The sequence below is a fragment of the Diabrotica undecimpunctata genome, chromosome 3 (assembly GCF_040954645.1).
Source record: "Diabrotica undecimpunctata isolate CICGRU chromosome 3, icDiaUnde3, whole genome shotgun sequence".
Taxonomy (NCBI): Eukaryota; Metazoa; Arthropoda; class Insecta; order Coleoptera; family Chrysomelidae; genus Diabrotica; species Diabrotica undecimpunctata.
In genome coordinates this window covers 115,503,192-115,529,756 of record NC_092805.1, presented here as the reverse complement: position 1 = coordinate 115,529,756, position 26,565 = coordinate 115,503,192, and the positions used below count along the sequence as shown (strand labels likewise).

The following is a 26,565-nucleotide window of genomic DNA, read 5'->3' as shown; positions in this document are numbered from 1 at the left end:
TGTGTAAGCTACCATGTACCAAAAATTTATGTTTTTGGGTTTTTTATTTGCTTAAACAATTTTGAACATTAATAAATCATCGATTTACAAACACAATTTATATAACAAACATGTAAAACAACAGACACAGTTTACGTGTTTTCATTTATGACGAACCTTTAAATAGAAAAAAGTAATTGCCTGTGTGGTCCACATCACTCCTACTCAACGCTCCTCAATTTTTTCGAATGAGAAGTTATAAAAGGGATTTTGGGTGCTACAGTTCCCACAACAAAAAGACTAATGTGAACTGCTATCCGCTCCTTAAGCCCCTGGGGTTTCTTGCTCAGAAAAATTCTGAGAAAATGCTTGTATGGTTATAAGGAGGCATTTGTACAGTAGTTAAAATTACTTATCTTATAAAAATGAATAATGATCTAAATCATCTTGGTATAACTAAACTGGCAAAAATACAAATAATACAACTAAAAAGTAGCAAGAAAATTTGGGCAGTTTGCAAATGCATATTTTTTTTGTTATGTTTACCTTTATTTCTGAGTATCATAATTGAGACTTTCATGAAACCCCGAATTAACTAAAAAAAAAGAGGCGTACTTTTTAAGGACCGTTTTGAAGTTCCGTCACTGTGATATACACACTTTTTCGTTTCCTTAGCGCTAAAGATTTGAAAGCAATATAATTCACAGTCAGATTTATGAAGTAAACGGACAAAACATGAGTGATGAAATGAGTCGCAAATGGATTAGAACTTAGAACAGACAGCTGAAAGAATGTTCATGATGCGGAACTCTCGGACGACCCTCAATGATCAATGATGATAAGTTATCTACAAAATTATAACCGAACTTTATGATGCTGAAAATGATACTGCTTGTTGATTTATACCTTGTGATGACTCAATAAATTAAAAAACATATTGTGAGACTTAAAAAAGACGAGCCGTGAAATTAAAATAAAAAGCATGATCGTTTTGCTGCATGACATTTCCCGTCAACATACGGTCAAACCAACTAAAGATGTCATCGCATGATTTGTCTGTGAATGTCTTGTCATTTGACCTCAGCGGACCTAAATAGTGTCGTCCAGGATCAGGTTTTTATTTTTCCCTGAATAATTACATGTAGTATATCTAGGATTGCTCATCACGTGGGCAAGTATTCCAATTTTCTCCTTTTTATGCTATTCAGACCCTCTCTTTCTTTGTTTAGGTGCTGTAAAACTGCTTCACTCTGCCTGATTACGAATTTCTCGATACATAGTAATCTTATACAAAATGTGTCTACAATTTTATACAGAATCTGATAATACACTAATATCTGGATTATTTTATCAAAAATAACAAAGTTGATGGCGATCTAGGATTTTGCCGGACGTAGTAGCAAGCTGTCAATATTTTAGACTTGTAGACTAATTACAGTTATGTGGAAGTATAAATATTCAGATTTCAAATCGGACTATTTTCAGAGATCAGTCAAATATGCGTTTTACGTGAAACACCCTATATAACACTTTATAGTTTCATGAAATAGTAATCATCCACACAAGATAAATGATAATAGAAGCGTAAATGATGTATTTTATGCAATATCGGTATATAATTTATACAGAAAACACAAACAACATTTTACTTAACATCTAAGAGGTATTATTCCTGAGAACAAATTAGTCTTTGTTAGTATCATAAAATAAATCATTTTGTAAGTAAGCAGTAAATCTCAAATGTAAACGTGTTCATATCGATACATTCATTCCATGAACCAATTACTTGAATCTGAACCTGAAAGTATAATAATGGTTTTTAAATCATTACAGCAGTACATAAGCACTCCTATAATCTAAAATTATTTTAATTCAATATACTTTACTTGCTTTATCATTTAAAAATGTCATGTATAGGAGAGTACTTCCTGCTATGAGACAAAAAGGCATATCTCATAGTTTATTAACATGGCAAAACAATGTCGTACGTTTTAAAATATTGAGGTCTGTAGAGGAAAATTTGAAACCATGTTGACTGTTTGTGAAACAAATAAAGCTAAAAAATTCCATAGCCACAGATTTGATTTATTAGATTTGATATGCCCCTTTGCTTTTTGTTGCATTGAATTCTAAAAATGTGTATATAAGATACACTGGCGCTAGTTTACAATAGTTTTTCACAAAATAAATCAATTAGATCTACTATGAAGTCTAATTTGACAAAATGACAAGTCTATAGTATCAAAACTCTTCATAAATCTTCTGTATGATGTGAAGTAATGTCTTAAACACTATCCATTTACCTACCTGGAGGCATAGAGAGAGGCGGTGGCCTCATGAGAGGTCCTCCAATAAGCGTAGGTGGGCCAGGTATCATCTGGTGTCTCATGGGCGCCATGATCGGTCCTCCCATCGTCATACCGATTGGAGGACCTGTTACCCGAACGGGAAACCTTTGCATCATGGCCGCATGGTGGTTCATCGCATCAACATGTTTCTGTTGAGCTGCCGCCTGTTGCGCTGCTGACACTGCTATCGCCAACTAAAAAAATAGTTTTTCTCTTTAATTACCTTATGTACGACGATCTTGTTATACAAAGTCTGTCCCAAAATTATCCGACCTTCGTTCATAACTTCGCGTCAAAAGGTTCCAGCGTAATCGGTAACTCTTCACGAACTTACGTAAGATTTTATTACCGCTAAAAACGACTGATAGATGTGAAGAATGAATTTGCAATAAATTTTGTTTCAAACTCAGTAACTCAGTAACTTTGTTTGAAGAAAAAATAGTAAAAAAAAAAAGAAACTGAAGGTTAAGAAATTAATAAATTAATAAAGAAATCAAAATAAAATAATTATTTAAATATAAATTAATAAAGATGTGACGTTTATAACGTTACAAGTTGTCTGGTTGTGTCATAACAATTTTATAATATGATATGATTTAATGATGATGATGGTATGAATATACCATCATACATGAGAAGTCTTTACTTCTTTGTAAGTTTTTTAAACTATGGTATACAGAAAACCAATGGGATTTTCCCTTTTATTTTGTAACTAAATAATATTCATGAAAAATTGCTAGACCAATTCATTATGAACAACATTTAGAAAGAAAGGGTGAGACAGTTAATATAACCTAGTAAAACATTAGTTGACTCAGTCCATCATATCAGATTAAAGTGATGAGAGTGACTGATTAGCCACTATCAAAGCTAAAGGTATCTTTAAAGTGAAAATTCAACTTTATAATAAGATAACCAATTAACAATGTGAATTATGTTAAAAGGCCGTCAAGTACTATATGTGACAGACAATATGTAAAGTTATGCATAATGTGAGGTTGATTACTTGAAGGCTACACTAAAAATGCGAGATACCGTTTTACACAAATATTCTAACTACATAAAATTAAGTAAATTATATATTTATAGTATAATTCCACTATTTGGAAGTGGTTTCATCGTTTGAAGGCAGAGAAGTGGGGAAAGAAGTATAAAAATCCAGTGGCGTACACTCACTTTTATTTCAACGTTAATTATATTATATTTTTTAAATATTATTTGTTCGAAATAGGCCACAATATAAATTTATTTACAGGTTTTTACTGACGTTTCGATCTCTATATCCAAAGACCGTTTTCAAAGATATACACGATAGTTACATTTATTTTATTTGTTTATTATTATATATTTATATAATATTATTTATATAACCTTATATTTATTTTCTATTTTTTTCCAACTTTATAAACGGTCTCTGAAATAGAGATCGAAACGTCAGTAAATTAACCATGTAAATAGATATATTGTGACATTTTCAAAATTCTCCCTAGAAATACAGAAGTTCACAAGCAAAAGGCTATGAAAAATAAATATATCTATCATTTATATATTTGAAAACGGTCTCTTTATAGAGATCGAAACGTCAGTAAATTAAACATTTGAATATATTTTGTGGCTTATTCCCTACAGTCCCCTAAAAATACATTTTACGTAACAATAAAACATTGAAAACTTTGTTTTCGAAACTTCCACAAAATTTATTATAAAATCTTATCACTACAGATGTTTCGGCAGAGTGCCTTTCTTAAGTGATCTATTTTTGGTATGCATTTACACTTTATAGTCTTTAACGATACCACTTTATAGTCTTTAATCAACTTGAGACAAACAGTTCTCCCCTCCTCAACCTATTTGGTTAAAGACTATAATGTGTAAATGCATACCAAAAATAGATCACTTGAGAAAGGTACTCTGCCGAAACAGCTGTAGTGATAAGATTTTATAATAAATTTTGTGAAAGTTTTATTGTTACAAAAAGCTATAAAAAAACAAATAAATTTGCAAAAAGCTTATTGATGCTACCTGGCTGTCGCGGAAGTTACGCTAAAACGGCTATTGACGTAACCTGACCAGGTTCTAATTTTGTTAAGCTAAACCAGCCTCAAATACTTCGAAAGTCATTTATACTGCTATAGAGAAGCACAAATAACTGTACTAATTATACATTCTATGATTTCTGATGAGAAAACGCAAATTAAACGGGTAGTTTTCGGGGGACGCAGAGTACATTTAAATTTAAGGACACTCGGCGTTTAAATGATGAAATCACTCTTCCAAATAGTGGAATTTTACTATAAATAAAATACTCCCTTGTTATAATTTTATTATCAACAAAACATACTGGTAAATATCATAAAACACAAAATTGTATCTTACCTCTGATGCAGCAGTGCTGGAACTTGACGCACCATCATCTGATTTGGACATAGTTCTAGCATATTTTGGATTTCTAGATCTCAACTCTTCTAGTGACGTATCCTCGGAAGGATGTATAATTTTACTAGTAGCACTAGATGTAGCTATCGTGGATGCTTTAACATCCGTACTATTACTACTACCCCCTGGGGTATTTGTTGTGGGAGGTGCACTTATTGTTGCAGCTAAAAAATAACTTATTTAGCAACACAAACACAGTCAGATTAAAGGGAAACATGATTAAGTGTTTGTAAAAAAACTAACCTGATGATATGGGCTTAAAATCTGCTCCAACTACTGGTGTACCTGGTGCACCAGGTGATGAGGTAGGAATAGCGCTGGGGAACAGGGGCTTTGGAGGGCCACCTTGACCTTGCATCATTTGTTGCATATGGGGAGGCATCATTTGCATACTAAAATAATAAATCAACCATGAAATATTATTATTTTATGATTAGATTAGATTAAGATTAAGTAATAAATAATGTAGCACAATAATTTTACTTAACTGCAGTTATTCAAGTCTAAAAATAAAAATACATATAAAAAAATTATAAGGGAAGAAGTTATAATTATAATAGAAAATGTTCCACAATAAATTGATTGAAGGAGAAATAAACAAGGCAACATATATACAGGAAAATATACGAAGACAATTACCACCAATATGAACAAACATGTTGAATTAGAAAAAAAAAATAAATATATAAACTTGTGTAGCATTTTGCAGAATACATGATCTGAAGTAGATTCCCAGATTGTTTTACATACCTGAATTTTGTGTGATTATATTAAGGATTACTTAGTGATAAAATTTTATTAAGTAGGTACAATGCAAAGTTTGTTTAGGTAAATAAGTATATAGAAGAAATAACAGGGTGGCTGTTGTTGTTTTGACATTGTCAGTCAGCCTTTTAATTCATTTTTGTATTCTTTTAAGACTATGAACGGGAAAACCATGTCATTATATTTGTCAGTTCTGTAACTTTTCTAATAATTTTAAAATCAATTTCTTCTTTATAATTTCTTGTTTAGTACATTTATAATTTCACTTGTTTTATTTGTCTACTATATATCCAGTGGCGACTGGTGATAATTTTGTTCAGGTGCGCCGTTTCGAGAATATCACGATTACTTACCAAAAGCCTGCTTCTTAAAATGAAACTCGATACTTTTGTTTTTATCGGAAATGAACGTTTCCGTCACCTTTTCGTTGAAGTCGAAATATCGTTAAAACTCCAACTAAAGTTTTTTTCGATGGACAATATGACAAGCGCTGTCAGTCTTTCCTCAGACATTGTATTCCTTAGAAACGTCTTGATCAATTTCAAACTAAAGAAACATTTTTCAGTTTCTGCAGTTGTCTTCGGCATCGTCATTAAAATAATCAACAACTTTAATTAATTCACAAAATTTTGAATTGAAACCATGACATTAAATTCCTCGGCGAGTCTTTTAAAATAAGATTAATTTGATACAAAATACGTCTATAAGTCGATATCCCAACAGCATCTTGACTTTCCGAATTTGAAAAACCCCCAAATGTACTGTCCCGCCAAAAAAATAACAAAAGGCAATTCCGTCTGCGTTTGTTACATCTACAACATCTGTTGTATCGCCTGCCACTACTGCAAGAAATGAAGACTTTTATTTCACTTTGCATTTGCTTCCATAGGTAGCGGGTAGATACTCATCTATGATCCCGATAGGTGACAGATCTACCACAAGGCTGCGCCCCTGCCATACGCGAGTCTTGATTTATCTCCTAATACCATACAGGGGCAATCATTATCCTACCCTGAGACCATATTAAAACCTATCATTACCCCCCCCCCTTCCCCAGAATGGATCCACAGTCCTCCATGAATGGTCCAGAATGGTCCTCCAAAGAATAGGGGGTTGAAGCTCCAGGCCTGCTACCCGACACTCGGAAAAAATCATGCAAAAAACAATCCAATACAGACTCGGGATTTGGACGGAAACAGGGATTTAAGACTTAGGCGAATAAAAATGACTATGAGAATAGGATCATGCAATATACAAGGAATCGCAAAGAAACAAAATGAAATACTCCCAGAAATCGAAAGACTAGACACAGATATAATAGTCTTGAGTGAAACAAAAAAAGGGTCAAGGAGAGGAAATTATAGGGAAATATACACACATATTAGCAGAGTCTGCAAACATGAAAGAGCAGCAAAAGGAGTATCTATATTAATAAATAAGATAAGGCAAAAGGAAAAGAAGATATTCTTCTAATTGGGGATTTTAATAGCCACATAGGAAAGGAAGATGAGGATATAGTGGTACGATTCGGAGAAGACGAAATTAGAAACGACAATGGAAGTCGGCTAATTGAAATATGTCGAGAATACGAGTTGGTAATAACCAACACAAAATTTCAGCATAAAACATACATAGATACACATGGGAGGAACCTAGTAGAAACCAAATATCAATTATTGATTTAATAATAGTTAGAAAAGCCAGCAAAACAATAATACAAGAAATAAGAGTATACAGACAAGCAGAATGTGCAAGTATCCACCAATTAGTAGTAGGGAAATTCATATATACAGGAAGATGACAAAAAGACAATATCCAAAGAGATGAGGAGATGCAAAAAATGGCAAATACGAGACATAAAATAGAACGTCTATAACAATTTAGTATTCAAACACTATATCAGAATAGGCTACAGAATATATTACAGATGAACGAAGAATGGACCCCAACGGAAATATATCAACACCTAAAGGAAAAATTAAGCAAAGTTACAAATGAAGTGCTAGGTATTGAACAACGAGAATAAATACTGCTTTTCATAGATGACAAGTCATTTTTGCACAAGACAGGGAGGATATGGAATATATGATAAGGAAATTAAAGGAATAATATGAGCTACGGGGACTCAAGATAAATATGTATAAGACTGAATACTTATGTATTGAATCCGAGGTTGCAGATTTAAACCTTAGTTTAGAAGAAGAGACTATTAAGGTTTGTAAGACTTTTAAGTATTTCAATGATAAGCTGAGATGGTACTTGTATGAAAGATATAGAAATGAAAATAGCATGGGGAAAACAAGCCATGAAAGTGGAGTGATATGGAACAACACTCTAACCAAAAAAAAACAAAAAAAGGATCTTTCCGAGCATAGTGATTATTCAGAGCATAGATATTACCCTATATGGAGCGGAAGTATGGAAAATAACAACATAAATACGAAATAAAAGTAGAACAATTGAACTGGACTTTATGAGATGTCTACAAATTACCAGAGCGGACAGAATAAGAACAGGGGAAATATGGAACAGAATGGAAGTGGAATGCTCAATTACAAAAAAGTTGGAAAACAGACCCCATCGGTGGTACGGGCATGTACAAAGAATGCCAGAGCACAGGTGGCCAAAAAGAATATTGACTGGGACCCGCCGGGAAGAAGATGGAAAGGAAGACCTGCTTTAAGATGAAAAACATACATAGGAAATGTTATGATAGAGACCTCAGAGAAGAGTGATGAGAAGAGAGATAAATGAGTGAGAAAGGAAAATACAGTGCTGTGGAGGATGAAAACGGGGAACAAATAATGGGAAAAGCCGAAGAAGAAGTTTGCTTCCTAGTTATCTGAAGTATATAATCTAAGAGCTCATTTTGTATAGTTTTTAAAGTACCTTTAAATTCTTTTGCTTCTTTTAATGAATAGAGTGTGAAATCTATTTTTTTAGTGTATCAACTAGTTCTAAAAATACACACTTATTCATCAACTCTTCAGAATTATTATGATCACGTAGCGCAAGGCCGCTTATTGTACATACAAATGTTTTTGGCATATGCACTACTTAAACCAGAAGCGATATACCAAAAGAACATGATACCAACATTTGTATCATGTTTTGTATTTTGAAAAAAAATTCCGAAGTGGAAATAAAAACGTCAAAATAAACTTAATTAAAGTAAAATTGTGGCTTATTCGCAATAAAAATAGTAAACTACAAATATAATTATTGTAATATTGAGTTCAGTTAGGTAAATATATTTTAATCGAATAGATTTTCAAAAGAAAGTGAAAGACGTTTTAACAGAAAAGTATAAATATGAAATACAATTAATTGTTTGTACATCATTTTTCTAGTGGAAACGGCGCCCCATAACTTTCCCCTCACCAGCCGCTACTGTATATATCATGTTTTTGATGTTGATTGATATTATTTACAAAAGTATTATATGTTTTAGGGTTTGGATAGTTATGCATTTTTAGTACCACCATATCTCTAAGAGATTCATTAATATTCAGCTCGTAAGGTACTATTGTTCAAATTCCATAACAATGGATCTACCTGTTTTATGAAATGATCCCTTGTTTATGTAATTTCATACCTCACACAATAGCATCCCGGTGAACTGAATATTAATGAGTCTCTTAGAAAGATGTTAGTACTATAAATGGATAATTATCTGAACCCTAAATAACAGTCAGAATTCATTTATTTAATACCTTGATTGATTGATTAATATGAAATAGGTATAGTTTTTTTAACAATAATTGAAATAACAAAATGATTTTAATTTTTACCAGAACTATTATTTGGCAAAATATTTGTAATGTAAAATACATCGTTTACTGTCAGTTCGTTATATAAGTTTGCAATGGGGTTTTATCAAAATTTATAATGACACTCGCGTCTCTTAATGTGTTTCACCTTTCACTGATTTATGGATCCAAACTGTTGATTTTAGATGACACTTTCTGGAATATTCTTATGTATGCCCTATCACAAAATATTTTCGCTATCAATGACCTTCTTGGTATATGAACTCATTTTAGTTAGTGTACATTCCTTTAGTAAATATATTCCCAAATGGAACTTAGGAAAGAACCTGCTTATTTCTATGAAAAAATGTTTATGCATAATTCTTTTGGAACAACTTCTTCACCAAGTCTCTGTACTAATATCCTGAATATATAATTGTCTAATAAATTATAAAGTAGATGTTTAAGAGGGCAAATCCTTTATTCTGATATATTTTAAGAGCACTGGATTAAATATGTTTTCAATGATAATGGTATTCATATTTGGGTTTATATGCCGTGGTATGGAATTGTTTCTGATGTTGAGTCTGCAACACTGTGGCAGAACAGACCAACACACAAGACAACTGACAAATTTTATTTGAAGAAACACCAGGGTACTTATATCCAAAGGTTATATAAATTAAAAAACACCTGATTAACTTTAATCTCAAATAAGAGGATCTACATCAACAACAGGATGTATCTCTCAACACTGCGAAATACAAAAGTGATCTCATATCTCATAGAAAAGTTGAATACCAAGTCAGACTACCTGACAGATCCGTTAAGATGTTCGAGAAAGATTACCAGTGAGTGTTAGGAGCAACAGGAGGTTAGAGGTTAGTAATGTACAAAATCGGATGTTAATCCCAATCAGGTGCAGAACAAGCAATAAGAAATGATGAAGATTAATGAAATTCGTAAAATGCTGATTGACTGGATTCACTGGTACAGAATTTAACATAAGAGAAAACATTTCAGTGTTAAAATGCGGTAAAATTGGATAAAAGGGTAAAAAACCAGATTCTACATACTCATGTGTTAACTCAATATTTTGGCTCTAATTCAATGTAGGACTAAATAGAAACAATTTGATAATGGATTATATGCAGTTTTAAATCAAATTATATCTAATATATGAATCTCCTCTAATTTCAACTTATGAATATGGAGAAATATTTGTTACATATATTATTAGATTTCTAAATTAAATTAGTAAAAATTATTAGATAATTTGAATTGAACTTACTTTCATTCAAAATTCAGGATCAATATATACACTCTTAAAATATGACTATATAAAATATATCTACCTATTACGACACAAAACAAAATATACAGTGGGTGGCCAAATTATTAGGAACAAAAAACAAATTTCTGTTTGTCTAATTTAACGGATTGTTTTATTTATTTTTATATGCAAGCGCATATTACTAAGATTACAAAAGCAAGGTGTAGATGAACAAATTTATTTTGTTCATAAAAAAATTTGTGTAAAAAATTATTTTAATGTTTTTGTTGATATTTCCATCAGAGCATGCTCTCTAAGAAATTCAATCAACTAACCCTTAGTGGTGATCACTAGCACTGTATAAACAACACTGGCGATCTTTTGCATGCTGCAAAAGACAGACGTCTGGCCTTAAGATAATTTGCAAACGCACTATAGGTGCACGACTGCACGGCACTATAAGAAGAAGGTGATCACTACTTTGGTGAGAGCATCACCACATGCTCTCAATGTGGTTCATGTCAGGCAAGTTTCGCAGCCACTACAAAATGGAAATATTGAAATATTTTTTTAGCTAAAAATTCAGTAATAGTTGACACAGTTCTGAATCATTCATAAATATCCAATTGTTACCATCAGAGAATCATGCTTTGAGCTGTGGTAGTAGCCAAGTTTCATGTACACACAATATATAGATGTTCCATACCTTTGACTGAGATTACATACCATGACACTAATTGGGTGTGTAACCCAATAAAACTGCTCCTCTAGATGTTGTCAAACTATAGCACTTTTGTTTACCAAAATCTGTAAAGCATGCCTGTAAAAATTAAAATAATTGCTATTCATTGACTACAATGTTAAAACAAATGTAGTTACTGGAATCTAGTCTTCAACAATCATATACCAGTGTTGTTTCCCTTTCAGGTTTTTTTGGAAAGCTTAGCTCTCTAGTCTTTATCCACTGTAGTCAAATGTGCTACATTCTTTTTACAGTTTAAAAAGACAGATATTCCTGATTTTATGATCAGTGCAAGACATAGTAATACTGTTCCGGCCACATTTTCCAACACAGCCTGCTTCCAATGCCTGGTTCTTATCAATTATTATTTTTTTATTATCTACAGACTTCGAAACCTCAGTAATTTATGCTCTCTAGGAATCTTAAGTATGAAATAATAGTTTGTATTGCTCTACATGTCCTTGGAGGATAAGTCTGGAGATAATTACAATGATTAAAAACTATTTATAAGTTGTCACTGTGACAAGAGCAAATATACCACATATTTGATAAATATTGCACAGTAATAATGTTGCCAAATATGGAAACATGATAGTACTACAAAAGGCAGCAAACAAAAAAAATGAGTGACCACTATTTTTTTTACTAAAAAACATTTTAAACTAGAAAATCAGGAAATATGTGTAATGTCTCCTAATCATTTGGTTACCCACTGTACATATAGCTTGTTAAATATAGGAACAAATTTGCACAAATCTCTCAACTATGCAGAAAATAGATAACAAAAACATGTATATAATTGTAGAGTTAAAAATTTTACATAAAGATCTAGCTGATTAAGGTAAAATTTTATCCAATTTGTTTATAGAGACTGGCTGCTCGATACAAGATAAGTAGCAAATTAAATTTCTCTTTTATTAGTTAGTATAGAATATAAAATGACCACACTACTTCATTTCCTTTTTTTTTCCACCAAAAATTCCTTAATTAAGATTCTGCACTCTAGAACATCTCACAATTATCAAATGTACATATTTCAGTTGGTTACATTATTTATGTAAGTTTTTTTTCTTTTTTTGCATATGTCTACAATGTTTAGATTGAAATAAAACAACTTCTAATTTTAAAAAATGTTCCTACATTTATTAGACTGTCCCTATATTAATCCATATACTCTAGTATCTGAAATTTTCATAAATAAATAAAGAAATCAAAAGAAAAATATTGAATTCTTAATACCATAGATTATATTATTAAGTCAGTTGAAGAAATCATATCTAAATATACTAATGTTCGAATTGAATAATCAATAAATACTTGAAGTAGAAAATAACTACATAAAATATATACAAATGAGATTAGTAGTCAAGATAAGATAAACAAGTAGGTCAGATTTGTTAAAGATGAAGATAGATAAGAGATAAAAAGGAATCATTAATGCTGGGTAATAATACTGGAAATTTCCAATGTTGAAATCTTCGAACTCTCTCTAACTTTTCGATACACAATTGAGTCAAGGGAAAGAGAGTTTTTAGAGATGCAATCCTATGAAAATCTCTGGTATGCCTCTTAATGAAACTAAGCTGTTTCATAGCATTGATCTATATATATATATATATATATATATATATATATATATATATATATATATATATATATATATATATATATCTATATATGCAGATGGAAGGACAAATTGCTCTGAAAAACCAGACCTACTTAGATCTGTGACATTATTGATCCTCTCAATAAAAATATCCTCTAAATTTTAATTAAAACCATAGGCTCAAGAGATTGATAACACTAGATCACTTGTCATTCTTCAAAATTAATAATCAATTTGTTATTAACACACCAGTTCACAAAACTGTTCAATTATTTCTTGACTGTTCTGATCGTAACTCAATACAATCAGAAGAGTCTTGAAATAATTTTATGTTATCTGCATATGCTAAGTCTTCACCTTCAGTCAAGGATCTGATAGCATCATCAATAAAAACTGCAAAGAGTAGAGGTCCAAGGGGCACTCCAAACCTTGGAAAGTATTCAGTTGAAGTAAAGTCCTTCAGTTTAACACACAAAGATTGGTCTTGCATATAACTTTTCAACCAGTAAAGAAGTTTGCCTAACACACCAAAAAATTCCAGTTTATGCAATAAAAGGCACCATCTACCCTGTCAAATGCTTTAGACAAATCAGTATAAATGGAATCCACCTGAAAACTGTTTTCCAATGCATTTATAATATAATCAGTGTAAAATAGTAGGATGTTAGAAGATAAAACATCAGGCAGGAAACCATACTGTCTAGTATGTAGCTGATTCTTCAAATTAACTGCCAAAAAATCAGTCACTTAAACCTTGAAATGTTTGGGAATAACAGAAAGAATTGTACGAATTGGAATGATAATTAGAAGTCAATAATTTAATGCCAGATTTGTGTATGGGCTTATCAAAGGCTGTAGGAGATTTATTAAAAATAAGCCACAAAGATCTATATAAAGAGAATGCACAATTCCTTAAAAACAAATTAGATATTCTACTGGAGCAGAACTTTAATTGGTATTAAGACACTATAAGTGTACCACATTGTCAAAATTTTAACAATTAAGGAGTGTATATGGATGTGACTGATTTTCGGTTTATGACTCTACTCATCTAGATAGGAAAAAAAAAGGATTTTGGACACTACTAAAGAAATTGACAAATGCATTAACAATTGACTACTGATCACTAACAACACAATCATTTAGCTTATAACCTGGAATATCAAAATTCATCATCATCATCATCCAGCCTCAAGAGTCCACTGCTGAACATAGGCCTCTTCCTCATGTTTCCAATCCCGTCTATCTTGCGCCGCTCTCATCCAGTTTTTATCGAGTCTTCTTAAATCGTCAGTCCATCTTGTAGGTGGTCGACCGACTCTTCTCTTGTCTTCCCTTGGCCTCCATTCCAATAACCTCTTTGTCCATCGCCCATCTGTCATTCTGGCTATGTGTCCTGCCCATCTCCATTTTAGTCTGGCTATCTTCTCGATGATGTCAGTCACTCCGGTTCTTCTCCTGATGTCTTCGTTGGTTATTCTGTCTCGCAGAGTTATTCCTAACATGGACCGCTCCATTCTTCTCTGCGTGACTCTCAGTTTGGTAGCTGCTGCTTTTGTTAAGGTAAGTGTTTCTGCCCCGTATGTCAAGACTGGGAGGACGCACTGATCAAATACCTTTCTCTTTAGGCATGTGGGCAGCTCACTTTTAAAAGTTTCTCTCAGTTTTCCAAATGCTGCCCACCCAAGGCCGATTCTTCTCTTCAGTTCATGAGTCTGGTTATCCCTGCCAATCATAATTTCATGTCCCAGGTATTTATATCTATCTACGAGTTCTATTTCTTTTCCACCAATACTGATGTTCTGGTTGGGTACCAAATTGGTCATGATTTTTGTTTTCGAGATATTTATATTTAAACCTACACTTTCTGTAGCCACGAGTTCCTGTACCATCTCTCTTGCCATACCTAGATCTTCAGCTATTATAAGTATATCATCGGTGAAACGTAAGTTGTTTAGATATTCTCCATCTATTTTTATTCCCTTTGTCATCCAATCCAAATTCTTAAAAGCATGTTCTAGCACAGTATTAAAAAGTTTAGGTGACATTGGGTCTCCTTGTCTAACCCCCTGTTCTATTTTTATGCGATTACTGTTAGTATGTAATCTGACAGTGGTTGTTGCCTGCAGGTATATTTTGTATAATAATTTAGTATATCTATAATCTAGCCTGCATTTTTTAAGCGCCTGTAATATTTTGCTTAGCTCAACTGTGTCAAAGGCTTTGTGAAAATCGATAAATATTACAACTAGAGGTTTATTGTATTCCACTGCTTTCTCTATTAGGGTTTTTATACTTTGTAGATGGTCATTTGTTCCGTAACTTTTTCGGAATCCTGCCTGTTCCCTTGGTTGAATAGCAAAATTATTTCTTTTAAATTACTAACCAAATTTCAAAAAGATTTTATATTGTAATTCAGCAATTCCTCAGTATTTTCTGTAAACAACAACAACAAGCTAGCATGTTCTTTTATACTGTACATGACAAGCTTTCTTTTAAGAGATAAGATGCTTCAGTTCTCTATAGAACCATACAGGCATACCTTATTTTTAGTGGTCATGAAAGAAATATGATGGTTTATATATTTTTAAAAAATATTGTAAAAGATTTCAACACATTTCTCAACATTCTGCAACTAAAGATGGCATTGATACTCATGACACCAATTGTGCACCAAGTCCATCAATTATTCTTCTAGTTGTCCCCAAAAATCCAGATATCCATTTATTGAAAAACTGGAAAAGCAACTTGTAAAACCTCATATGGCAAAAAGCTTCAAAATCCAAAATTGAATAAAGAACTTCAAGCTATTATCAAAGTTACTCTTGGAGTTGACAATATTAGAAACGAATTATCAACATCAAGATAGAAGTGCCTGGAAGTAAAGCAACATGTTTTCTGTGTCCATACCAGAAGAAAAATATGCTTTACAAATGCTGTTAGCAACTAATTTGCATGCCATCAAAATCTAGAAGAACTATATTGCCAACCAAGATATTGTTTTGCTTTATTTGATAAAAAATTCATAAATCCTTTAAATATTTACACTATGCTTTTAAATTCATATGTAAAAATTCTAAAGTAGTAGGTAACACAGACTGATACTAACAAATAACATAAAATTAATGAATCTCGCAGGATAAGGGTTAAAAATAATGCTCTTAATATTAAAATACTCTCATAATTGAATAAATCATTAACTAACTTACTGATTAAAGTTAAACTGATACTGCAAGAGTAATAAAAACATTTGATTTCCTAGAAACAATCTACTAATTTTAGATAACTACAATTTTGATAAAAAAAACTAGGTATATGATTTAATAATAAATACTTTTGAGAAAGAAAATATTTAAATGTAGTATTTAAAATTCTTGCATGGATCAATACACTATCCAACCAGAAATTCAAAATAATTCACTATACACAACAATGAATTCTGTCACATTTTCACTCCTTCAACTGACTTATTAAATATAAAAATAAAAATATGTAATTGTACTAACCTCAATTGAAGTACAAAAATGTGAAATATTGACAAATAGTTAAGCATGTGCTAGACCAACATTTGTAACATGTTTTAACTGAAAATAAAATGTTTACTATTTTTTATTGTTTACTTTTTAAAAAGTTTACAAACAAAAAATAATGTGGAAGGTAAACCTCATATTTGATTTAAAAATCTCCATTGTGTACTTACTGCTAAATACTTACCCTGGATGTGGCATGAAATGTGGTCCCATAGGTCCCATTTGCATCATTGGACCCATAGGCATACCTGGTGGCATTCCTGGAGGTGGCATCATTCCTGGCACCATATTAGGCATTCCTTGCATAACTCCTGGAGCAGTGCCTAAGAGACCTTCTGGTTTTGGCCGTTTAACTGCAGGTTCATCATCATCAGAACCAGAATCATTTGCTGGCCTACTTCCTTGTTTTTGTCTCTCATGTTCTCGAACATCTGCTGCTGGTATTCCTGGTAGATAAACAAAATACATTTTATAATACTGAAAGGAGAAGTTAACAGAACGAGGAGTTCATAACTGGCAGGTATACTTGCCATGCATTATTTTTAGAATTATAAAAATAGATTTTACCTTCCATCCCATATATTTCAATATCAACATTGGAGCGATTTGGCAATGAATTAGGAACCTTATCTATCGTTTCCTTATGAACCTGCATGCAATGTATCGAGAGGCCTGGACCAGTATATAATTTTTTATGGCATATGTGACATTTAAAATGTTTAGCTTTTTGGTGTTGAATAAGGATTTTCTCATCTTCAAACTCTCGATTGCAATACCTAAATTTAGTTAAGGAAAATGGCTATAAATATATTGATTGCAAGATATATTTAGCGCTAGGAAATAAGCAAAACAGTTACAGGAATGCTAACAAGAAATCATGTTTTAAAAGGATACCAGCACCAAGGTTTTGACAACTTCTTCTTCTTGCGACCCATTATATTGCAATAAACTAATTTATTAACTAAAACACAATCACCGGATTTTTAATAACATTTACTGTAATATAACTTAGTTAAAATTGTTTTTATCACAAATTGCTTTTCACTATTCAAGATGGCCGAAATCAGAACAACGGAAAGGTAGCCTCACACCCACTAAACCAGAAGACAACAAAAGTCACATTCACACAATGTAAAAATGCTATTTTTAAGGTCGGTATCCTAAGCAGCAAATTCATGACCATGGCCTACATTTGGACCAATCACTAACTAGCACTTGACAAGCTTTAACGTTATATCAAAGAATATAGACACTATAGAATATATATGTAAGCCTCTATATTCTTTGGTTATATCATTGTTTAAATTGTTCTATTTAAACAATGGTTATATTATGCTCACATATAATGGATATATGGATAAAAAATGGTAAATTACAACGGACACCTAACGTGTAAATTTAACACTATACAGAAAGTGTATATTTATTTCCTGCAATATAATATGGCGTAGAAATATAGATGACAGCACATATTAGTTAAAACGTTATTCAATCAACGGTTAATAATATTTTATGAACCATAATTTAAAATCGCTGGACTATATAGATAATTATTGTTGCCAAACTTTTGAGGGTGAGTTTTCTATAACTCGTAATATAGGTAAATAAGATAAATGCGATAAAATTAATCATTATCTTTTTCTTAAGCTTATAATATATCCTCAAATACGTCTAATTGAAACATCTCTTCGCTTTTACCCCAAAGATTTAAAGGAGTTTCCTGTAAAAAACGATAGTTATTAAATTTAGTAAAAGCACATCTATAAGCTGTAGCTTATCGTGTCTTCACCTATTCGTAACCTGTTTATATACTGCTCCAGAATATTTAAATTTCTAGACTCTATTTATGAGTTGGTTGTTTACTTTCAACTGTGCTTGCATATGAGACTGTTTACTTTTTTTCTTCTTGGCTTGGATAGACTGTTTACAAAATATCATTAATTTCGTTTTTGCAATATTAATTTTACGACCGTACTTCTCTCCCACTCTATTAAAAGTATCTGTCGTAGTCCGTCCGTGATGTCTTCTATAAAAGGCGTATCATCAGCTCAGTCAGCTGTAGTGGATTGTAATATTTTTATTAATCTAATTTATTGTCTTTATTTATTATCAAAGGTTCTACATTTATAACACTTTTATTTAAAGTCTTTATTTGTACAATATAACTAATTTATTTCACACTAATAATTATATAATTTATTTACATTTATTACAATACGCGTTACAATTCGAAACTCGGCACGATATTATGTTTTTAGACTAACTGTTTCCAACAAATTCCCTCCTTAAATATAAAATACAGTTATTCGAGAATCCCTTCGAATTCGGACGGCGACCCTCTCGAAAATTCAGGTTGGCAAACAGGTCTTTCAGCTGAGCGGCGAAATTACTATAATCATACTATATATCATCTTATATACTAAAACGCTAAGCCCTTTTCTTGTCCACCACGTTACTCAAAAACCATATTAGATAATTAAAATATTTTTTCGGAATATTATTAGTATTACGTATGAGATTGTCAAGATATACTTTTGGTACAAAAATTCACTTTCGGTTTTGAGATGACCGGAAGTTAAAATTTACTTTAAGTTTTATACCCCACAATGTATATATGGATCGAAAGGTCTCGTCGAGACGAATCTAAATATGTACTTCCGGTTGCGATCCGACACCGGAAGTGACCCGAAACGCGCATAAAACGTCAAGATAGAGCAAATCTGACACCGGATTCGTGATCAGCATGCAAAATTAACTGCTAAATAATATCCATGTCGACATTTGATGAACTAAAAATTGCATTCCGGTTTTGAGGTCGACTTCCATAATCACTTTTTTTTTACTTGCATTATTATTGATGAATGTTATGTATATTCTTGCTTATATTGTTTGTATTGATCTCGTAATTTTTCTCGCAAAATAAAAATTTCATTTAAAAAACTCGATGTCGAGTTGGTCCGCTAGTAGAATACTATATATCATAGAATAGAATAGAATTAAAAATAATATATTTACAGTTTTATGCGTCATAATATTTATGGTAACCGGAATATAGGGATTTATTATTGTAGGGACTTCATTTATTTTGATAACTATTTTATTTTGCTGTTCAAGTTGAAAAATTTAGTCTGAAATCTTTATTTATTTATAAATATTCCTCGCAGGTTCCGTTATCAAATGAGTACGGTTTTGGCCTGATTTGGAGATGCTCCGTTTCGAATCTGTAGTAAATAATGGCAAAATAAGATTTTTTTTTATTTTTGTCTTAAGTTCTCGGTTTTTAATTCCACTCAGACCAAAGTAATAGGTACTTAATTACTAGAATTATCCTTAGTTTGATTTCATCTGTAATAAAGTTGTCATTTCTCACAGGGAATAATAAACACGTGAATTGATGTCAACGATGAAATTAGGGTCAATATTTGGCTCTGTTGTTGGACATAGGACTTTTCACCAAGAAATAGTGTCAGACATTTTGTGATTTCAATGGAAAATGATTCTTTCTGTCAACTGAACCTTGTTGGTAATTATTTCCTTGGCTAACTCTCTTTTTAGGCACTCCCAGACATTTTGAATGGGGTTAATGTCTGGTGAGTTGCCGGGCCATGGTAAGAGCGGAATTTTTTGTTCTAACAAAAAAATGTTAATACTTTTAGCTGAATGGCGAGATGCTCCATCCTGCATAAATATCTTGTGGCTTTTACCAAAGCATTCGTTTACTTGTGGAACCAATATTGTCTGCAGAACCTTTTTATATTGATTATATCCTTCTACGACATATAAACACCACATACTTTTGCCACTAATCACCGACCATATCATTACTAAGGTGGGATGTTTAATTGTACTAATTATACACCCTTTTTCATATTTTTCCCCTGGACGTCTTCGAAAAAACTAGGTCTTGTCATCAATAATTTGAAATGTGGCTTCATTGCTGAAGCAAACTTGTGAATGTGAATAACAATTATAAAGTTCGAAAATAAAATGATTTGTAATAATTTACCTTACGCCAATCATGAATACACCAGTCTTTATGGATCTTGGTCCAAGCTAAGTGTTTTTTTAGCATTTGTGGTATTACCTAGTTTTGGTTTCTTAATAGGCCTGCGGCACAGAATAAATAACAATCAGAATGCCCACTCTCAGATGACGCCTTTGAAGTGTATCAGAACGCGATCGCCATATTTTAAACGGAAACATAGACTCGGATTAAGACATTTGTGACAAGATACGACAGAACTGTAATTTTAATTTTTAGAGATTAATAATTTAGTACATTTAAAATAATTTAATCTATTCTTCAACTAAAAGTACGAATAAAATAGTGCATATTAGTTGCCGTAAATAAATTAAACCGGATTAATTTTTCTTTGCACAGCAGGTAAAATATCATTGAACAGCACTGGTTCCGTTAAAAATATGGCTGATTCCGTCTGTGCGAACGAGATGCTAGTACTTATCAAGGTTAGTAGATATTAAGTACTTAACATCTACTAACCTTGAGTACTTATTTCTTTAAGCAGAGTGGGCATTCTGATTGTTTATTATTCTGTGCCTGCGGCATATGAAGTCCATGCCATACAAATTTTGGCGTACGGTAGCCACCAATACCGAGCATCCTGCCTCTTCCAACTTATTTCTTAAATCTCTACGGGCGGCCCTTCTGTGTGTTACAGCTAAATTTTTTAAAATTCGTTGCGCCCTTGGGATGACCCATCGAGCAAAAAGACAAAAGAGGGAATCTAATCGTTATTAAAAGGAGATCAAAAAAGTGGCCTCTGATGGCGGATATATCCGGAAATGCGAATGCGCCAAACTTAAATTTCATGACACTTCACAATAATCGTACAGTGGTGTAGGGGTTCTATTTTATCTATTTATTTGTTATATTAAATAATATTAATATTACATAATATTAATACATAATACACTTAAAATACTTTTTTTAACACTAGAACAGAATAAAGTTTTAATTAAATAATAACAATAATAGTCTAAAATGTGAAACAATTGTTAAAAAACTTTAATACAAATACAAATAATCTTTCAGGTGACAGTTGGGACAAACAATAACATCAGCAATAACATAACCCAACTAAATTTGATTTCTTAAACAAGGAAAGAGTCTCTCTTTCCTTGTTTAATGTGGCCTCTCAAGATGGCACTTCCTGTCTAACAATATTTTTGCCCCCACTACCTTTACATTCCCTCTTTTCTCTTTTTGCTCGATGGGATGACCAAAGGTTTTTTGCTACACCGGCCATTCCGAACTGGCATCACAGGTCGCATCTCGTTAAGTTTTTCACTCAATCTTCTTACTGACGACCAGGATACACCACATTTTCGTGCTATCTCTCTCTGACTAAGTGCTGTATTTTCTAATAGAGCAGTAATGAACGAGATTTTCTCAACACAAAGATCTTTAGATTTACCTGTCTAAAAATTTCAAGATTAATCGTCTTGTTTTATGATTAAGAATTAACCAAAATCAAAATTAACACTAGTGTAAATTTTAAATAAACTCACCACAAATCTTAATCTCAATGTTTTAAGTAAAAAAATCAAAATGTAAAACAATTAGTTAGGACTTCACACTTTGAGCATATTCTACTGTCATCTGTAAATTTTTGACAATTCCAAGAAAAATTTATACTATTTTCTATGTAACTATGTACCCAATAGTTATGCAACCCATTCAACACCTTAGTATCCAAGTGCGATTTCCACCACTTTCCACCAACTGAAATTTTTATGGTAAGTCTAATAAATTGAGCAGGGACTGTATTTACATACCCATATTTTTTATATATGTAGTTGAAAAAGTAGTAAGTAGAGGAAGATCGTTAATATTAGGATAGCACCTAATATTGGATAGCTAAATATTTCAAAACAAATGGGATAACAGGTGCCATCTATCCACGGAAGGATAAATTATGGTTCAAATCTGAATGTAAAAGTCGTTATAGAATCTACAGATCAACCATCTTAGCATACTTGCGCACATTCCTAAATTTTTTGTGTATTTTTATTTTTTAGTGGTGAAAATATTTTAAATAAGGTAAGAACTTCATGTTACAGTTGACATATTTATGTAGTTTAAGTAATGAAATCTTTGTCTGTTTATCTTGGAAAAATTCTAACCTGCAATTTAGAAATGTGCCTAATATTGGAAATAGAAGTATTCTTAATATAGGGACATTTTTATGTATCTATACTGAACAACGTTTTTGTTATAGAAGGTCACCTGAAAAAGAAAGCAATGCAATAAAGCAAACATGGTCTCTGCAATTTCTGCTATACTGAATAAGAAGATGCGATATTTGAAAGGAGCGACAGCATACGATGTACCGAAAGCTACATTATAATATTGTAAGAAAGAAAATGCACTAGGATAACTCGAAAAATCAACTCTAGGTCGTAGGCCAGTGCTTCCCAAAGCATTAGAAAAAGAGTTGGTTACATACTGGTTGAAATTTAAAAGGAGGTTTTATGGTTTAACGTCAACGGATATTCGCCGTTTAGCCTTTTAATTGGCTTTGGCCAACAATTTGTCACATTTGTCACAAAGTGTTTTTTTTTTTAAAGCATAACAAGAATATTTGTTTTCGAACGCCACAAAGTGTATCTGCAGCTAGAATCAAAGGATTTACTAAAGAAAATCTTAAAAAATTTATAATATTCTGGAACCAGAACTAAAAAAGATCAAAATCTTTAGGAGTAGGCTTTATGGGACCTTTAAATACATATTATTGCCAACAAATCGAAAACTGGTTAAGAAATAATCCTGGAAGAGTAATTTCACAGTACCAGATTGCAGGTTTGTTTGGAAAAGCATCTTCAAGGACAGCATCAATGGAAATTTCTTCGCATAGTTTTCGAAAATGTGGCATTAAGATTCTGCAATCCATGACAAGTTAGAACTTTCCTTGTTTATGACAATAGTAACAATGAAAATAAATCTCCAAATAGTATTGACAAACCAAAACAAATTATTATTCTACAAGATATGTCTGTACAACCTGGTGGAATAACTGCCATGGTTAATAAAATAAGCAACTTTGTAAAACAAACTGATCTAAAGCCTTTGTCGGTTGTACCTGGCCGATCAGGAATTAAACGAAGGAAGTCTGGTGTAGCTGCTTTAATTACTGGATAGCCTTATAAAAGCTTTTAGAGAAGCACAATAGCCTAAAACTGTAAGTGGTGTTAAGAAAGTGGTAAACTTTGACTCTATGCATGCAGATAATTAAAGAAAACATAAACGCCATTAATTTATGCAAAGAACTCAAGCAAAAAGTTAAATTCAAAAATAAAAGGAAAACAGAAGTTGTTTCTTCGGATGCATCAGAGTCTGAGCAAGAAATACCATTTGTGGATCAAGAAGAAGAGGATGTGGAATGTTACACTTTTTTCTTCCGACAAAGCTGGGCAACAATGGATACGCTCTTGTAAATGCTACAGATGGTATCATCAACATTGCGGTGGAGCTGAGGGCAACAACAATTTCATTTGCGAATCTTATATGAATAGATAGTCACTATTTACCTTGTATTAATTATTTTTCTAGGTACCTGTCAGGATACTAAATAACATTTACTGAAAAAAAGTTATATTTTGTAATTACCAAAATAACAAATAAATTGTTTACATTGTACATGTACATGAAATATGCGTTTCCCTTATATCGGGAAATAAAAAAATATACCATCGGCAAAAGTTTTTTTTCTGAATTCTGCTAGCTTGAATCTTAAGCCAGCAGAATCGCTCACATTAAGAGTGGTTTGGTGGTGAAAAATTATCAGGGTGGTAATAAATTAGTAAAAAATGGGTGAACAAATATGCCATAAGCAAAAAGTTTTGTTTCCGAATTCTGCTAGCTTGAACCTTAAGTCAGCAGAATCACTCCCATTAAGGGTGGTGAAAAATTATTAGGGTGGTAATAAATTAGTGAAAAAATATTGCGTAGGTTAAATTGGATTCCGCTCATTTGTCCCCGCTAGCTTAAGGGTCCTTTTCTGATGACTCGTCATGTCCCTGTAAAGCTATTTCGTATAAGACACAAAATTTTACACAATCGATAAGACGGGACAAAATGTACTTAATGATTTTTTTTTAACTTGGTCGTTAGTCTTTTATTGATTCTTGATAGCCAGAATCTAATAATTGGCGAACATCAATATTGCAATATCCGATAATTGTTTTTTTTTTTAAATGAATTTGGGAAGAGTCGTGTTTAATTTTTGTTGATTTTCTAGCATTTAACTTACCTTAGCTTTTTCTGCACATTTTTTTCTACGTAGAAGGCTTTCCAATTTTTTTCGAGCTTTAGATCAAATTAAACCCTTAATTTTTAATCTCACATTATTAACTTCCTAATTTCACTATATATGATTGTAATCATCGTCAGTTGGCGCTACAGCCCTTCGTGAGTTCTGGCCTCCTCAAAACATTCTTCCATCTTTCCCTGTCGAGTATCTGTCTTCTCCATCCCCTCTTATTCCAATCTCTCGTAAATTGTCCTGCACGTGCACATCGTCTAGAGATACCTGAGTTTCTTCTTTTTACGTCCGGCCTATTTAGCAAGGTTATTTTAGAAGTATCACTTTAATCCATCCGCATAACGTGGCCCATCCATCTCAGGCGGTTTATTATAATGGTGTTCACGATATCTGCATCACTAAAAAGTCTATAAAGTTCGAAATTATATCGCCTTTTCCACAGACCCTGTTCGTTAACTCCGCCATATAAATATGTTGCGTAGATTCGTATGAATGTAATAATATCTATAATATACATGAATTACGAGGATATTCAACTTCCGGTAGAATTTGATAAATTGCAAAATTATTGTTAACAAAAACTTCCTAGCTCTGAAAATACTTGTCTAAGCGTCTGTGTACAAATTACAAGGTACAACGCAATAGTTCACGACTTCAGAAATTATTTCACATCGTCGATCGAGAAGTTGGACTATTTATACGATTTTTGCAATTACCTTATAATATTCTGTTTTACACTGTGACGATAAAAGTGAATAACTCAAAACGCTTACGGCATGTCATGTCACGTGATTGATACGAGCTGTTCTAAGTGGCCGAATTGGAGATTATTGACTTTGATTCTAAACGGTTGATAGAGATTGCCATGTTTGATTCTTAGCTCAATTTATCGTGCTAGTTTGTAAGTGGATAATATCGCTCTTGATTCTTATATTCTCCGTTTTCATACAAAGCGCAATGAAATGCACAATTTGATGTATCTAACTACAAACTTGTAGTATGTCATCTAAGGCCGCACATGAAGCTACTAAAAAGAAACCAGTTGGTAACTTTAGTTACCAATCAGTTGCTTATTAGTTACTGTCCATGTATTTTAATGAGTATCCGCATACAGCGCTACTAGTTAGTAACCGGTCTCTTATGCATCAGTGATCAGTCGACAGCAGACTGGACGTGCATGTCACTTGGGGACTAGTTTCTAGTTTGTTGTGATATTTTTAAAGTTTACACGCGAAATGCCGAAATTGGTAGAACAGTCGTTTAATATAAAATTAGTGCAAGAAGTGGAAAAACATCCCTGCTTATACAAATATATGTTAAATGAATATTCGCGAAAAAGATATTACCGAAAAGACTTGGAATGATATATTATATGGTATTCCTTCCCGTTGTGTTATCTTAATAATTTTTTTGAGTGATTTTTAACGCGATAATAACACTCAATAATATAATATAAAGGCTAACATTTAAACACCCTATAACAAAGCTACTCGTACAGGCAAGAAGTGACTCGTTTCTATTAATTTTCAGTAGCGTAGTGTGCGAGTCACAGTCAGTAAACAGTTGGCAATTCTAGTTACCAACTAGTTTAGTTGCTTCATGTGCGGACGGCCAAAAACATAATTTTGTATAGTTTTGGATATACCCTTGAATACCGGAGCATTTTGTAAGTGATTTTTAATGGTATCATCTAATTCGGCAGTAAAATCAAATAGTTTCGTAAACATTCTATTATTTAAAGATCTTTTAGTTTCATTATGGCCTTTAAGTTCTAATTCAAAAGCATTACAAAATTTGCACTGTAATGTTTGTGAACGTCTTTCAAATATATTATTGACTATTGCTGAATAATGAG

General features: G+C 32.3%; 1 protein-coding gene across 1 annotated transcript in view; it reads right to left on the bottom strand.

Annotated features, from left to right (window-relative positions):
- Positions 1-17,623, bottom strand: part of BuGZ (Bub3 interacting GLEBS and Zinc finger domain protein) — a 36,699-nt gene extending 19,076 nt beyond the window's left edge. The window contains exons 1-6 of the mRNA XM_072526688.1: positions 17,323-17,623; positions 16,996-17,204; positions 16,613-16,874; positions 5,007-5,155; positions 4,704-4,927; positions 2,287-2,521 (exon numbers count right to left, since the gene is read on the bottom strand). Of these exons, the coding sequence (XP_072382789.1) occupies positions 2,287-2,521; positions 4,704-4,927; positions 5,007-5,155; positions 16,613-16,874; positions 16,996-17,204; positions 17,323-17,363 (1,120 nt within the window). The 5' untranslated portion in view covers positions 17,364-17,623. The remainder of the gene's footprint in view (positions 1-2,286; positions 2,522-4,703; positions 4,928-5,006; positions 5,156-16,612; positions 16,875-16,995; positions 17,205-17,322) is intronic.
- Between the last annotated feature and the right edge of the window lie 8,942 nt (positions 17,624-26,565).